General features: G+C 43.5%; 4 protein-coding genes across 4 annotated transcripts; all 4 read left to right on the top strand.

Annotated features, from left to right (window-relative positions):
- The first annotated feature begins 1,577 nt into the window (after positions 1–1,577).
- Positions 1,578–2,970, top strand: CCR75_002724 (uncharacterized protein). Its single transcript, XM_067960821.1, has 2 exons — positions 1,578–2,527; positions 2,611–2,970. The coding sequence occupies exons 1-2, from the start codon at positions 1,607–1,609 to the stop codon at positions 2,911–2,913; spliced, it is 1,224 nt and encodes a 407-aa protein (XP_067815845.1). The 5' UTR covers positions 1,578–1,606; the 3' UTR covers positions 2,914–2,970.
- Positions 2,971–6,293: 3,323 nt separating this feature from the next.
- On the top strand, positions 6,294–8,129 carry CCR75_002725 (uncharacterized protein; the record flags this gene model as incomplete). The annotated part of the gene is made up of 2 exons (XM_067960822.1): positions 6,294–7,797; positions 7,942–8,129. 2 exons carry the CDS (start codon positions 6,294–6,296, stop codon positions 8,127–8,129), a joined length of 1,692 nt encoding a protein of 563 aa, XP_067815606.1.
- Positions 8,130–8,397: 268 nt separating this feature from the next.
- Positions 8,398–8,706, top strand: CCR75_002726 (uncharacterized protein; the record flags this gene model as incomplete). Its single annotated transcript, XM_067960823.1, has 1 exon — positions 8,398–8,706. One exon carries the CDS (start codon positions 8,398–8,400, stop codon positions 8,704–8,706), a length of 309 nt encoding a protein of 102 aa, XP_067815607.1.
- A 72-nt stretch (positions 8,707–8,778) lies between these two features.
- Positions 8,779–10,606, top strand: CCR75_002727 (uncharacterized protein). The gene is made up of 5 exons (XM_067960824.1): positions 8,779–9,690; positions 9,748–9,860; positions 9,935–10,039; positions 10,103–10,188; positions 10,256–10,606. The coding sequence occupies exons 1-5, from the start codon at positions 8,874–8,876 to the stop codon at positions 10,392–10,394; spliced, it is 1,260 nt and encodes a 419-aa protein (XP_067815608.1). The 5' UTR covers positions 8,779–8,873; the 3' UTR covers positions 10,395–10,606.
- The last annotated feature ends 4,547 nt before the right edge of the window (positions 10,607–15,153 follow it).

Below are 15,153 nucleotides of genomic sequence, written 5' to 3'. Positions count from 1 at the left end.
AGGTGATTTCCTGCTGGCTAGAGAATTAGTGGTCCGTCTTGTAGAGGATTCTTTCGCTGATGCGGTGAGCCGAAAGAAACGGAACTTTTAAGAAAATGGAAGAGCAAATATACTTTCATTTATTTCATTGAATATTAATGATCTAGTCCTACTGTCTACGGTAAACCTACAGAAGCACGTAGTGACGAATGTAGGCTGAGGGCCTTATGCTACGAAAGGTAATTCAATGGATTAGAATTAGAGAAAAGTAAATCAGTATAAATAATTAGTCTCCTACGTAACGATCTTCTATCTACTACTGAGTTTATTATATAATAATGTCTGACTAAGTATGGCGCCTCCTTGTCGACCGCGCAATCGTGTCTTGAAAAATTGGCGGACTATTTCAGCCTAAAACAGAAAATTGTAGAACGATTGTTTGTTAGATGCAAACAAATCTGCTTTAAGTTGAACCATGACGAGTAACAGGTGTTCATCAATTTTACCGCTTTTGAATTGTCGGTAGTCTACACCAAAATCAGTGTGATGTAACTATTTCACAAAAGCGAAATTCGCAGCTGTGACATCCAATCGAGTGACCACCCATGTGAGATCGCCAACAGTAGGGGCTCAAATAGATCGTTACGGGGCCTTCCCTTCGGAGATGAGTCCGAGGCTCCTTCAGAAGTCAATTTGGTCGCACAAGACCAAAAAATAACGAGAGGATACGGTCAGATCTTTAATAATATTGTTGGTTTAAATCTTTTTTCAAGCAAGCCAATAATTGCCAACACCTACTCGAAAAGCTTAAGTAATCTTGGTGTGCACGCTGTAAGCTCACAACTTTTTTATCCGCAAGAAAGCAAGATGTGCATTAAGCTAATGAGTTAGTACGGCCTTGAAATCATATTTCTGCAAAGGCGATTTGAGTCATTCTTCCTGGAGTTGCCCGCACAGCCATTTCTCGCTCCGCGTTACAACACGGAAGGTAATTGCTACTCTTTCTGTTGGAGATCATTGAGTGCATAACGCTTGATAGCACTACAAACTGCTATCACGCGTGATACGAATGCTTGCAAAAGTGTTTTTCTTAAGAAAAAACATGGTGAAGCTTTTTAATGTATATTCGAAAATTTTGAGCTAAAGAAATTCATCGATAAGGTTGGCTGCATATCGCTGGGAATAAATTAAGACTTTACTTTAAAGTATCGACAAATTACGCGCTTGGCAAGTACTGCCTCCATTTGTGTTTGTGTAAATTCCATTAGAAAATTAAAAAAAGGGGTTGTGCCCATGGCTGGCGCACCTTTAGTTAATTTTAGTATGTTTTGGCCCTTACTCAAATTAATCTTATACTCAATGCCGTGGGCGTCTCTTAACATGTAAGATATTCCGTGTCAAAGCTTACTAGCACATTTATTGGACGGTGCAGCACCATTGTCGCGCCATAGCCATAATTGCTACACTACTATCTTCTCATATGGCGTATCCATATCGAAACCCTTTCTTAAGATATGGAATTATCTCGGCATCTGGCTCTATTTCGAAAAAAGGCCATCAATTCATTTTCAAAAAACCTCATGTATTTTATCAAGCGTGGATATTTAAAAAACTCACATCCGTCGCGATGAAGTCCAAGCAGCCCAAGTGGAAGAATTTTCACTGTCCACCGCTATCCGGTTCACGCAAGGAACAGATCATTCGCGAAGCCAATCATGCGTGCAATGAGCTCTTGCGTTTCTCGGCAAGCGACACATTTCGTAGCACCGACTCGAGTCTTGATAGTGACGAAGACAATCTCCAGTGGGAGTATACCGAACAATTAGAAAGCATTCGCATTGAGAAACTTAAAATTACATCCGGGACGAAAAAAAGCGTTTATTACTTTCGAGGGATTACCGACGCAGAGGCCAGTATTGAGGAAATCATGGAACTTTATAACGTCGACATGGCGCACCCCCATATTCAGCTTGACAAAAAGCTCTCGCCCGACATTCTCCACTCCGTCGTGCTCTATGAGATTAAGCCCTACCGCGTCGACGAGAGCACGGTTTTCATTGGGATTCGATGGCTAGCGCTCCGGTCGCCGTACGTCCTCGTACGGAATCGTGACTTTTGTTACTTGGAGATCCAACGCCGCTTTTGTCTCCCGGACGGACGACGGGGGTTTGTGCGCTGTCTTCACTCGGTTAAGATAAAGAGCTGTCCAGATATGGAGAAATCCCACGGTTTTGTGCGTGGGAGTATCTATCGTTCAGGTCTTGTGTGTATCGAGAGCAAGCGCGATCGCAAGACATTAGATATTATTCAGGCCTTCTATACGGACTTGAAAGGTAATGTGCCTCAATGGGTGGCGATTAAAGGACTGCGACAACGCCTTTTAAGTCTTGAACATTTAAAGAAATACGTCAATATGAAACGTGTAGCGAATCAAACTTTTGTACGTCGGAGCGAATTAATGGCTCCCGGGAAAGTCAAGACGTGCTTTGTGTGTGTCGACGACATTGGTACGTTTTCTAGGCGGTATAATTGTCAAAAGTGTGGCGAGGTACGATAGAAATATGGGGCGTTGTGTTTGGTCATGCACGGTAACGTTTTTTTTTGTTTCTATTCGTTTTGGTCAAAATGAAGGTCGTTTGTGCACGTTGTAAATTAACAATTAATGCGGATATTCCGGTTGTGGGAAAAATGAAGCTCACGATCTGTAGTCTGTGCTCGCTTGCAATCAATCGTAGCGCGCTCCCTGATAACGTTCATAACGAGGAAAGCACGGGGCTGAGGCATCGGCCGTTCTCTGCGAAGCTTCACGTGGAATACCACGACAATGAGCACGAGACGCCCCGACGCATGCGAGCACTGAGTCTTAATTCCTTCCACACGGCAAATTTTGACCAGACTACGCTGCAAAATTCCGTCTTGGCTCGCGAATTTTAGGGGTTGCAAGAGGGCAGCACTAATTAATATAAATGTTACACTATGACTTATTTTTCTTAAATTCTAAAAGTATTGTTTCTTGTGGCAAAGATTGCACTATTGGATGGGGCAAGAAAAAAAAAGCGCCATATGCGACTATTGCCACATACGTTTTGGCAACCACAACTACTTATTTTTAATCAATTTATTATTTTTAATTTAAATGAACCGCTCCTACTTAAATCGACTTTTTCTTACAGTTTGAAGTTTGCAACCTAAAATTGTTATTCTGACAACTGCTGTAAGGACATTAAGGTATAAACACAATATTGAATTAAGGCAAGTAAATCCAACAGCATGGAGTAAGGGCATTTTATACTTGTTTGTCTAGTTGTGCAGTCCAAGAGCAAAGCAGAAGGAAAGCGCCGTGCCAATTTGTTAGACTTTGGATTGGCAAAAAATAGGCGAGTCAGATTGTTTTCATTGCTGCATTCCTCATGCTCCCCTCCTAAGTCGCACCAATGTGATATACGCAGAATTATTGCAGACATTTTGGATTGTAACCTCAAATTACAGAAGTTGTGGGAATAACAAATTAAGCTTACGAATTTAAAATTACTTTTTCCTTTTTTAAATAGTTGTGGGAGAGCAATAATAAGGAAGGAGCGGTTTGCTTAAATTTGGAAAAATATATTCTCAAAAGTAGTTGTGGAGATATCAACTTTAGATGTGGGATATCAATTTCCTATAAAATATATGATGTTATGTTTCGTTTAATTAACAATATGGTCACACTCTTGATCAAGTACAGAGATGTACCGTGGTGTGCTGAATTGACGAGACTCCTGGCTTGCTGATGTTCCAAATCACAAGGAGCCAGAGCCCGCTATGAGTGAACACAAAGACGTCGCCCCAGTGACATTCGACAACAAGTGCTGCTTAGCAAAGCTAAAAGAAGACATTTGGACTAATATTAGAGAGCGCTTGGAGGCTTACAAACAATTTCAATTATTTCAATAGCCCCAGGATACTTGAAAAAACAAAGCGTCCGCCGGCGTGCTGAGCGCTTGGAGGCTTACAACAATTCCAACTATTTTAATTGCCCACAATGCTTAAGTAAACAAGCAACAAAGCTTTTGTCGGCGTGCTGAGCGCCTGGAAGCTTACAACACTTCCAATCACTTTATTAGTGTAACGGGGTGTATCGTTAGATGAAATTAACACTTAAAGGTATCTAAAAGGTAGATACTATTTGGAAAATATTACTTTATATAGTAATGTTCAGAATTCTTCTCCATAAATAGGTATCGACCATTATATGTTTATATTCCGCAGGCTAATCAGCTGTAGAGATAAACAAAAGAGAGAGGCAGATAAGATAGAGATAAGAATTCATTTACATGTTTCGTATTAAATTATAATTAAGTTAGCATTTACAAAGATAGAACAACAGACACTTAATTATATTAATACAGTTTTCATTTTACCCTCTTAAAGCTAGTTGCCATAAAGAGAAGTCTTTTTCTGCACGTACTAGTGTACGTGAAATAACGTAAGGCACCACTCGCAACTGAAGCAGTGCGAAGTGGACTTGTACTGAAGCAGTACAAGTCGTAGTGCCCCGTTACAATTAGCCCAAGAATGCTTAAGTAAACGAGCAACAAAGCGTTAATCGGCGTGCTGAGTGCTTGGAGGCTTACTGCAATTCCGCTTATTGCAACAAATCGTTTATCGGCGTGCTGTGGCTTACATAAATTCCAAATATTTTAATAGCCCCACAATGCTTTAGTAAACGAGCAACAAAGCTTTATCGGCGTGCTGATCCCAAAGGTTACTAGTCATTGCACCTTGCACAGAGTCAAGAATCACCATTGAACATTATCAACGCGACCACAACCGCCCTTGTCTGAGAACGAGTACACTTTATTGCAGTGGTGCAGCAAATTACAATGGTGCAAAAAATGACTACCAATTCATTTGCACCAATTGCGACTGTCGCCTCGCCCCGTTTCCGCTAAGTATTTTATCTCTGTCCAGCACGACGCCACTTTCTCGCTGCCAGCGTCTTGTGGCGCATACTGCTCTGGTTTTGAGGCATGCCTGTTGGTCAAGTATAACGGGGCAACTTTAAATAGTACTGATCAGTACTAGTTAACTTTACACTGATTACAGTGTAGGTGAGGTGCCTCGAAACTTCACGTACGCAAAAGTACATAGGAAGGTTTCTATGAAGCCAAGGGTCTTGAGCTTAAAGGTCTAGGCTAAGGCTTTAGAATAGAGAAATAGTAAGACTTTATTAATATATTGAGCTCCTACAGTAAAGATCTTCTATCTACCTCTAATTTATTTGAATTGGAAACAACTATGTATGGCGCCTCCTTGCGCACCGCACAATCGTGTCTTATAGCAATAGACTCGGTTAATTTATAGTTAAATCAACTAATCACCAAAACTAATATCTTCTTGCATCAATTTTACTAAATTTGGTAATATTGGAACAATTACCTAAAACATAATATCAATTATTGCTTTTAGGAAATAATACGTATGTAACAATACACCCATTACATCACTTCCGTAACCATTAGTTACAATAGGGACTAATTTGGGGTGACAGTTCAGTTTTCAGTGAGGCACATTGATGTCCCTTAACTCTATTCGCTAACGACTTCCTAATGTCCGTCCTGCAAGGCGCCTCCATATAACCTCACAGCTTCGCATCTCCCACTACCTAATGATAGTCGAACGACGCCTACGCCGTCCTTTAAAGCACGTCGTTTCTGGTCTCCGTAATGATCCCTTCCTTTGGTTTAAATATTCAGTTCCCAACGTCCCCTTTTTCATGTGCTGCCAGAAAAGTCCACCAGTCCTGCTTGCGCTGTAATCTTCAATCTGAGATTATAATTGCTTTTGTCGTTTATTGCCTTATTGGCAAGCATATCTGCCATTTTGGTATATGCACGCTCCTGATGCGTCCATGATGCCACTCGTATTCACATTAATTCCCGGCAGCACCTCTAATATATACTGGTAGCCCACCGGAGTTTATAACATCCTTTCTCCGTCTGAACTTGGATCACCACTACTCCCGATCTAAACTGAGGCGGTTATAGTAAGGATTCCAATTGAGTCTAGAGTTGCCGTAATTGGGTGGTCCGCCGGTACGCCGCGATGGGCACCGTCTCCACCTGCGTTTGTCGCGTTAGCATCCAGGGTGTGTGAAAAGGGTGTGAATATCACATTTCCCAAAATTATATTTTTTCTTTATTTCTTCTCGTTTCAGGTGCACACATTAGTGTATTGTCTCTGATATGCACTACCAGGAAGTCATTGCAATAATTTCCTTCTTTTAAGCCAATCCACCGCTTCTATCGATCGTTTTCAACCCCAAAAGTCAAGACATGTCGACACGTATCAGCACGGATATGGGGGAACTCAAGCGACCCACCACGCGAGTGCACGCACCTCCAGGAGGTGGCTCAACTTTTGTCTTTGGAGATGATTCTACGTCCGCTTCTCTGGGTACAAATTCTCGAAATCCGCCCCATTTCGACACCAAGACAGAACTACCCCCCCCTACACCCCTACAGTCTCCTATGGACGTTGTCGCCTTCAAAACAAGCACTCGCGTGCGTGTAGCCCTCATCCAGACGACCTCCGACGCTGAACTAATAAATGCGGCAGTACAGAATTGCCAGACAAAGCTACAAACTCAATCTCTGGACTTTGAAATCTTTCAAGTCGGGACAATCGAGCAGTTGCCGTACGCTGCGAACAAAGTAACGAAAAGTGGTGCGTTTGACGGCGCCATTTGTTTTGGTTATCTTGCAACACAGGATCCGCAATTTGCCACATTCAGCGCTGCATTGACACAAAGTTTCATGAAAATTAGTGTCCAAAACGTGCGTCCAATCGTCCAAGCTTTGTTAATGACCGAATCTCGAGTCGCTCTTGTAAAAGTTCGTAGTGGTTGGGGCACTGCATTTGCCGACGACATCATGGCGTTGATTCATGTAGGTGGTTATAACAAGCCCAGTATGTACCCGGCATCCGGCGCACTTGAAAACAAACCTTTTGAAATCAGTCGTGGCAATCTCTTGCCTGCCAAACTTTTGCGGGGATCGACCACCGTGCAGCAATCCCTCGAGAGATTGCGAACGTCGCTCTTTGAACACGGTGCCACAGGCATTCGAACATTGGGTCGTAAATTTCGTATTATTGACGACGATGGCAATCGTTTGTTAAGTCTCGAAGAGTTTCGAAAAGCGTTGCGAGAACATGCAATGGCATTACGTGAATCCGACCAAGACGAATTGTTTCATTTTATTGATACGAATCACTCGGGAAGTATCAATTACGATGAGTTTCTATTGGCCGTGCGTGGCGAGTTGAATGATCGTCGAATGCAACTTGTTTTAATGGCGTTTCAAAGTCTCGATACCGATGGAAATCATGTCGTGGATCTCAATGATCTGAAGGGAAAATACAATGTGACGAAGCATCCTCAAGTACTTGAAGGACGAAAGACGGAAGACGAAGTGCTGCTGGAATTTCTAGATACGTTTGATGGTGGTGCAAAGGATAATAAGGTTCATCCGAATGAATTTGTGCGGTATTATGCCAACATTAGTGCGTCGATTGATGACGATGATTACTTTGAGCTTATGATTCGTAATGCGTGGCATCTTAGTGGTGGAGAAGGCGCGTGTGCGAACACGACGTGTCGCCGTGTTCTTGTGGAACATGACGATGGCTCGCATACGATTGAGGAAGTAAAAAACGATATGGGGATTGCAGCTGGAAATGTCGAAGCCATTCGAACGAATCTTCAGGCACAGGGGATTCAGGATATTCAGTCAGTGAGTATGAAGGATACGATTCAGACGGAAGCGAATAAGCGTGCAAGTACGTATCCTCAGATGGCACGGAAGAAACTACAGCATGGTGCCGGGGCGAGCTCCATCATTTTTGGCTAACTCGACAGTAATATGCTGGATACGAGGCTTATGATTGGTTCTAGTTTTGTTTGAATGAATCGTTTTTTTTTAGATTTTGTTTTTCTTAAGAATTATTATTTTTTAATTTGGGATAAAAAAAATAAGGTGGACTTAAGGCGTGCTGTGATCGGATGCTTGGTTGCTGCTGTCTTACTGGGATCCAATACACCCGCCAAGCTGGACGAGTGGTACTATGTTGTCAGCACACTCGGTGCCCCATCCTCCCTTGATCTTGACTGACGCCACGCGGGGCTCGCCCATAAACACAGCACGTACCACGGGGCGAACGTTCTTGATACTGATATCAATGAAACTTTGCGTCAATGACGTACTTAATGCTGAGAAATGGGCTTCCTGTGTATTAAGAAACCCACAGCAGATGACAGCATCGAATCCACCAAAACTCGTTAGTTTGTTGGCCGCGTAAGGGAGCTGCTCTAACGATGCGACGGTGAAAGTCTCGGTGCTCACGATTTGACTTTCTAGTTTGGCAAAGCAATTCTGCACAATGCGGTCCACTAATTCCGCATCGCTGCTTGTTTTAAGTAGTGCAATGCGAATAACTCCGCTCGTAGAAGGCATCCTAGGGGCTTGGGCCACGACAGGGGCCGGAGCGGCACGTGGGGACTCCATCTTGGTGTCGTTGTGGGCCTGTATTTGTGGTTCATTAATACGTTTGCGACCGGCGGATACGGGTATTGGATCACTACCGAAGCTCCAGCTAGAGCCACCGCCGGGGGGCGCGTGGACACGCGTGGTAGGGCGCTTGAGCTCGCCCATGTCGGTGCTTGTTAAAGTCGACATCGCTGAGAATTGAAAATGGGAATATTACAATGGTGCATCAATTACAAGATTGCTTTCCGATAGTATTATAGCCAATCGGATGCGGCTCGTTTCAATTTTATTTCTGCTTATGATAAATACTAAATTTAATTTCTTAAGATAAAGAATCCCAAGCGATTTTCATCATACGTGGACTATTTGATGATCCCCATCATTTTTGCAATGAGAAATTGCAGCGTATTCCGATCTAAAGTGCGTTCAATTTGCTCGCTTTCACGTTTGGAAAATGTATTGAAGGTAGAAACAAGTTCTCAATTCAATACATTGCACGTGGGGGTGCTGGGATTGGGAGCTATCGGGACGATATTTTTCACGAAATTAGGGCTCTTGGCTACCAATTATAAAACAAAAAGAGAGTTGCCACAATTCACAGTTGACGCCTTTGTTAGGCCTCAGCAACTCGAGAATTGGATGAAGAAGGGCCAGTTCCAATTGAGTCTTGAAAGGCAACAAAAGAAGGAGACACTAAGATTTCAAATGACTTCGGACGAGAGAGTGGCAACGGTCGTGGGTGGTTCAAATGTTCATATTCGGACTTTGCAAAGTGCAAAGATCGAACCAATGAACAAGCTCGACGTGTTGTTATTGACCGTGAAGGCATATGATAGTACTGAAGTTATTCGAGAACTTTACAAGAACAACCGACACATGTTAAAAAACGACGCACTATGTGTGCTGCTTCAGAATGGACCGGGTGAAGTGCCAGAAATAGGTGACGAGGACTCCAAAAGAGTTGACACTCAAAAATGGCACTTTGCAAATGGAGTGACATATGTAGGGGGACGAGTCGTGGAGTTTGGGACAGTATTAACGAGTGGGTTGGAAGGAGGGATGACGTACCTCGCTCCATTCCAAAATTTTAAAATCAAAGCGTTCAATGATTTTTACGAATATCGTCTATTCCAAAATAAATGCAATGCCTCGATAGAGAAGCTAGCGCAATTATTTATTGCGGCAGGTACGGAATATGCGCGGAATGTTCGACGAATTGTCTGACAGATATGAATATTTCTAGGTTTACGGTGCAAAATATTAGAGAAAACTGAAATGAAAGGAATGCTTTGGCGAAAGCTTATTATAAATGCCGCCATTAATCCGCTTGCATCCATATTGAATGCATCCAATAGTGTAATGACTTGAGTACCATTAACAAACTCATTTTAACATCGTATTGACATCCGTGACTCGTTTAAATTGCTCAGAGTGTTGCTGTCAATGAAAGCTGTAGGCAATGCGTTTACATGGTGGTGCACGAGGCTTATGCAGTTGCAAAGAGTGTGAACATATCGCTGGATTGCTCGCAAGACGTAATAATATGATTTCTTAGAGCACTGCTTCTTAAGACCGACACTTTTGTATTGCATGGTTAGGAACTTGTGGACGAGATCTTTGACGTAGCTCGAAGCACCGGCTCAAATGTTTGCTCCATGCTGGCAGATTTGCGTCATGGTTCAAGGTAGATCTTCGATCTTGTGGATTGCTAAGAACATACGGCGTATTCATTTTCGTTCGTGCGTTTCCAGGACTGAAATTGACGCACTAAATGGGCATATAGTTGCAAAGGGCGAGCGCCACGGCATTCCTACTCCGGTGAATCGAATGTTGGTGTTGCAAATTAAAGCGCTTGAGACAGAAAGAACGCGGATTGTCAAAGAGGTGTAATGTAATGTATTGTTAAAATTACATAATTGGTAGCGTTATGTGTTGTGATAATCGTCGTGGTTACTGATGATTTTTTGCGACTCTATATTCCTTCTTAGAGTGCTGCATTCTCATACAGCCTACATTCAACACATGAATTCTAGGAAATTTAAGCAGCATCTAGTTATAAGTATTATTACCTATAAGAGGAAAATAGAGGAAAATTAAGACTATTTCTCTTTCTTAGAATCGCCAATATTAACATTCACGGAATAATTGTGGTGGCAATGTGACAGTTCTGTTTTTAAATCAATCCTGCCAATCGCAGCTAGACGTGCGAATAGGCAAGCAATGAGTCGTGATACATAGTTAGATTAACTTATCAAGTTATTCAAAAGAAGATAGCAATATGGAGGAACTTGTAACGGAACGTCCGTTACATATATTATAGCGGAGCTACCTCGCTTCTAAAGCCAAAGGAAGACTTTCAGACTCAGAGAGTCACTTAGTTCTATTGAACTAATGGGTTTATCAACTCAGGGGGTCGTACAAGCTATTGACGATTAAAAAATCCTAGTCTAAGGGATTCGTAAAACCAAGTGGCAACTAGTTCCCAAGAGGAAATATCTTAGAAAGGCTTATATCTCTTACAGATTAATGCGCAAGCATATAGAAAGGCACTTAACGCTTTAAGATCAAAAGGAGGTCTGTACTTTATTTAATTTCTTAAATCTAAAACCTTGCTCTAGCTAATTTAAAATAGATTCTGGCCGCCGGATTTATATCTGGCGGCGACCACATTTGTTACCCATAATAAATGGAATTTAAGTAGCTAAGTATTATAAAATTAGATAAAAGGGTATTTTACCCATTAAGTCAATTTACCACAACAACGGTTCTCCAAACGATGTTTGCCCCATTACACCGTCAAAGCGAAGCTTCCGATCCAAACGAACATCACCTCTTCCGCAGACTCTCTAATATTCCAAATATTACGAAGTCGGCGAACCCGGTGGACCCAGCTCTCAAATGAAACTTCGTTTTCACTCCTTGTTTCGTTTGGAAACAATATGATCGGAATTTCCCTCATGGAGGTCACCGAAGCCCCACGGTATTGATCACGTAAACGCGTCAGATACTGACTTCGCGTCGTTACCTTTGGCGTAAGGTATTGCTCATGAAGAGCGTCGCGGGCAGCGATCTCCTCCGGCGTCCTCGCCGGGTCACCGGAGATCCTGATGGCCAAGTTATGACCCGCTATCTCTTTGAGACGCTCGTCCGCACTAAGCGGAGTGAATCTATATTCACTACGAGCTTTAGTTTTCGCTAGGTCGGCAGCTCAACGACGAGCTCTTTCCTCTATGAGGATTATCCGCTCTTGCTCTTCATTAAGAGGATTCGTAATGATGTTGGACTCAGGGTTCCGTGTCCTGCTCAATGCAGTTTAGACATCAGCGGTAGCACGTTCTGGGAACGGATTTGGGGCCGCCGACGTTCATCCGGAGGAGAAGGCGTGAGAGAACGACGCTCTTTCTCCTCCTCCTCTGATGTAGAGTGACTTTCAAAGTCCACCATTTCCTCATCGTCGAGGAAGGTGCTAAGAGTCTGTGACTCACGCTTGATTGTCATGAGACAAAGGAATGAAAAACACAACCGAGCGGTTTGCTGTTTAGGTTCCAACCTCAAAGAGGGAATGAAGCGAATGTTGTCACGCGGTGGTGCCGAAGAGGTACTTCGAACTCCCAAGAGTGTTCAGAAGAGGGGTACCCAAGCCACTTCACCTGATACTGGTATTGACCCTTACGACGACGTCGCTTTAAGAGTTTCTCCACATGAGACTGAAGGATTCCCCGCGCATCAAGCAGCGCGGGAGGGGGCCGAAATTTCGACGGAAGCATTTGATGCTATACGGCACGAGGTGCAACTTCTTCGTGAGGTCCTTGCTCGGGTTGAGAGCTCTTTTGTAGCGATTCGGGACCGTCTTTCGACGCTAAAGCGTCAGCAGCCTCATTTAAAGAGCCAGTTGGATATCCTGGTGAGGATGCAGCAATCTGCGGCACGACCGCCTGTCTCGGCGCAAGCGCCTTCAAGTTCACGTGGGAAGGGTCCCGATATGGCTTAATCAAGCCAACGTAAAACACTGGGTGTGTACGCAGCTTACTAGGAAGGTTTCGCGTATAAGCTAGGCCCTTCTTGGCCACGACCGTAATGGTCTAATATAGAGCGGGCACATTTGGTCTTGAAGACCATGGAAACCAAGTTGGTAGATAGGTTCTTGGCGTTTAGTAAAACTCGGTCTCCGACCATATAAGAATTAATACAGATTCTGCCTTTGGCATCTGATTATTCTTGTTTTTGTCTTGGCTATCAGCCATCGTATCCCTTAGATGTCTTAAAAGACACTAAATCGCGTCGCAAGAAACTCCTCGCTTACTTGTTCCCGAACGGTAACAGGGCTGATATCAGCAAGTTTATCGGCTAATTCTCCCCCTCCAAGCCCACGCAGTGGTTTCGTTAATAGAATGCGTGGGCGGGTGAGACCGTTGACACGGAACGGAGTAAAGCCTGTAAAGGCATGTACAGCGTTATTTGACGCGAACTCCACCACTGGGAGCATTGAGCTCCAGCGCTTTGGTGTCTGAGCACACACGCTGCGTTAAACGTCTTTAATGATGCGATTGACACGTTCAGTTTGACCATCGGTCTGCGGATGGTCCGCAGTGGACATACCAAGCACTCGGAAAATTGATTTTTAGAATTTACCCTTGAAACGGGTATCCCGATCAGAGACAATTGCCGCTGGCAAACCATGTTGTCGGAACACGCGACCAATAAACAGCTTAGCTGTACCTTCACCATCAATGGAATCCGGTACGGCCGCTAAGTGAGCCATTTTGCTCAATCGGTCAACAAAGATCACTACCGGCTGAATCTTTCGGTAGACCGAAAACAAAATCCAAACTAATGAACTCCGAGCAACCTATGGGGACGGGAAGGTTCGCCTGTGGCGCAGCAGCATGCGCCGAGGGTTTAGCCCGCTGGCAAGTTTCGCATGTGCGAACATGTATGCTGACCCATTTATAAAGTTTGGGCCACCAATAACGCTGGCTTACAGAGCCGTAGGTCTTTTCTCTACCGAGATGACCACCAAGGACAGTATCATGTGCCTCATAGAATATTGGAACTTCAAATCCTCGTCATGAGGAACAACGGCACGCGGGGAGTCCGCAGTGTCCGTGCAATAAAGCAACAGGTCGCTATCATAGAAAATTAATGTAACCTTGCACGCAAACGTGCCGGCAATTTATACCTAAATTGAAAATGTTTAAAGCTCGTAGCAGAGCTACACACTATTCATCCTTGGCGTAAGCTGAACGGATTAATACAGGAATAGGTGACGCGATAGTCGTTATATGAGAAATCTCATAATCCGGCCTGCGTGATAACGCATCGGCTAAAGCATTTTGCTTGTCGGGTTTATACTTCACCTCTAAGCTGTATTCCGCAAAAAAAGAATAGCCATCGGGCCATTTTTTCTGTGAGAGATGGGGCGACTTAGTCGCCGTGCGTAATGACGCGTGATCTGTGTATATCACAAACGGCTTAGAGCTGAGCAGATGAACTCTTAATTTGACGAGAGCATACTTCATAGCAAGTAACTCTTTGTCATGTAGCCAGTGCATATTTCATGGCAAGGAGTTCACTTCATTCACTGAATAATTGCGTTCAGCTGGTTGAAGCTGAAGTGACATATAGCAGACGACGCGCTCTGCACCGTCTGTGTCACATTGTACAAACGCACAGTTGTCGAGCATCCTGTCCTCTCAACACCTACGCGTGTCAAGAGCCTTACTCGTTTGCGAGCAGCGCTCGACTGTATGCGCACAAATGCATTGTATGCCAATGCATCTAAATGCATTTTTGGCGCAAACGAAATTCCTTTTTTAGGATGAATTATTGGAAAGCGAGGCCTTAGAGCGGATCCCGCTAAGGTAAAAGCCATAGTATTTTGGTCGGTTCCTAAAAACCAAAAGGATTTGCGTAAGTGGTTGGGCCTTGCCTATTATTTACACAAATATAGCGAATATTACGCTGATATGGCAAGGCCATCATCCAATCTCCTTAAAAAGGATACAGAATGGTGCTGGACTAGCACCGAAAATAATGCTTTTTGAGCAGTTAAGGATAGTCCTATCAATGCCCCGATTCTGGCACTGCCAGACCCAAATTGGCCTTTCAGTGTCGTCTGTGACGCATCAGATTTTGCCATTGGCATGAACATGTTATTGCGTTCGAGTCTAGACAGCTTAAAGCTGCGGAAAAGAACTACCCAGTTCCGTCTTCGGCGAAGTTTGGGAATTCCAATTTATGTTCGTGAATTCGAAATTATTTTTTTCCTATAATTTTGAAAACAAGTTGTGGGGCTACTAATTTAAGTAGGAGCGGTTTATTTAGATTCATTATAGATAATGCTTTGAGAAATAAGGTTACTGCTATATTTACCCCCCCTTGCTATTTGTACCCCCCCCCCCGAATTATAGCCAATCATAATGCATAGCAATATATATGCACACCGTGTCTTAGAGCGATCTGCATCATTGACGCATCAATGACGGCTTCAAGAGCTTCAGGCGACGCCGACGCTCACAAAGCTTGCCGAGAATTTGGCCTGCATCCTGGACCAATATATTAAAGATACGAGGAAATTCTACGCAGGTGAAAACGCCTGGCAAAACGTTCAAGGTGACAGTCGCACGATGAGATGCTTACGTATTTGAAA

The sequence above is a fragment of the Bremia lactucae genome (assembly GCF_004359215.1).
Source record: "Bremia lactucae strain SF5 chromosome Unknown BlacSF5_NotPlaced_183_SHOA01000117.1_1171385bp, whole genome shotgun sequence".
NCBI classification, from domain to species: Eukaryota; Oomycota; class Peronosporomycetes; order Peronosporales; family Peronosporaceae; genus Bremia; species Bremia lactucae.
This window is presented reverse-complemented; position numbering and strand designations above follow the sequence as displayed.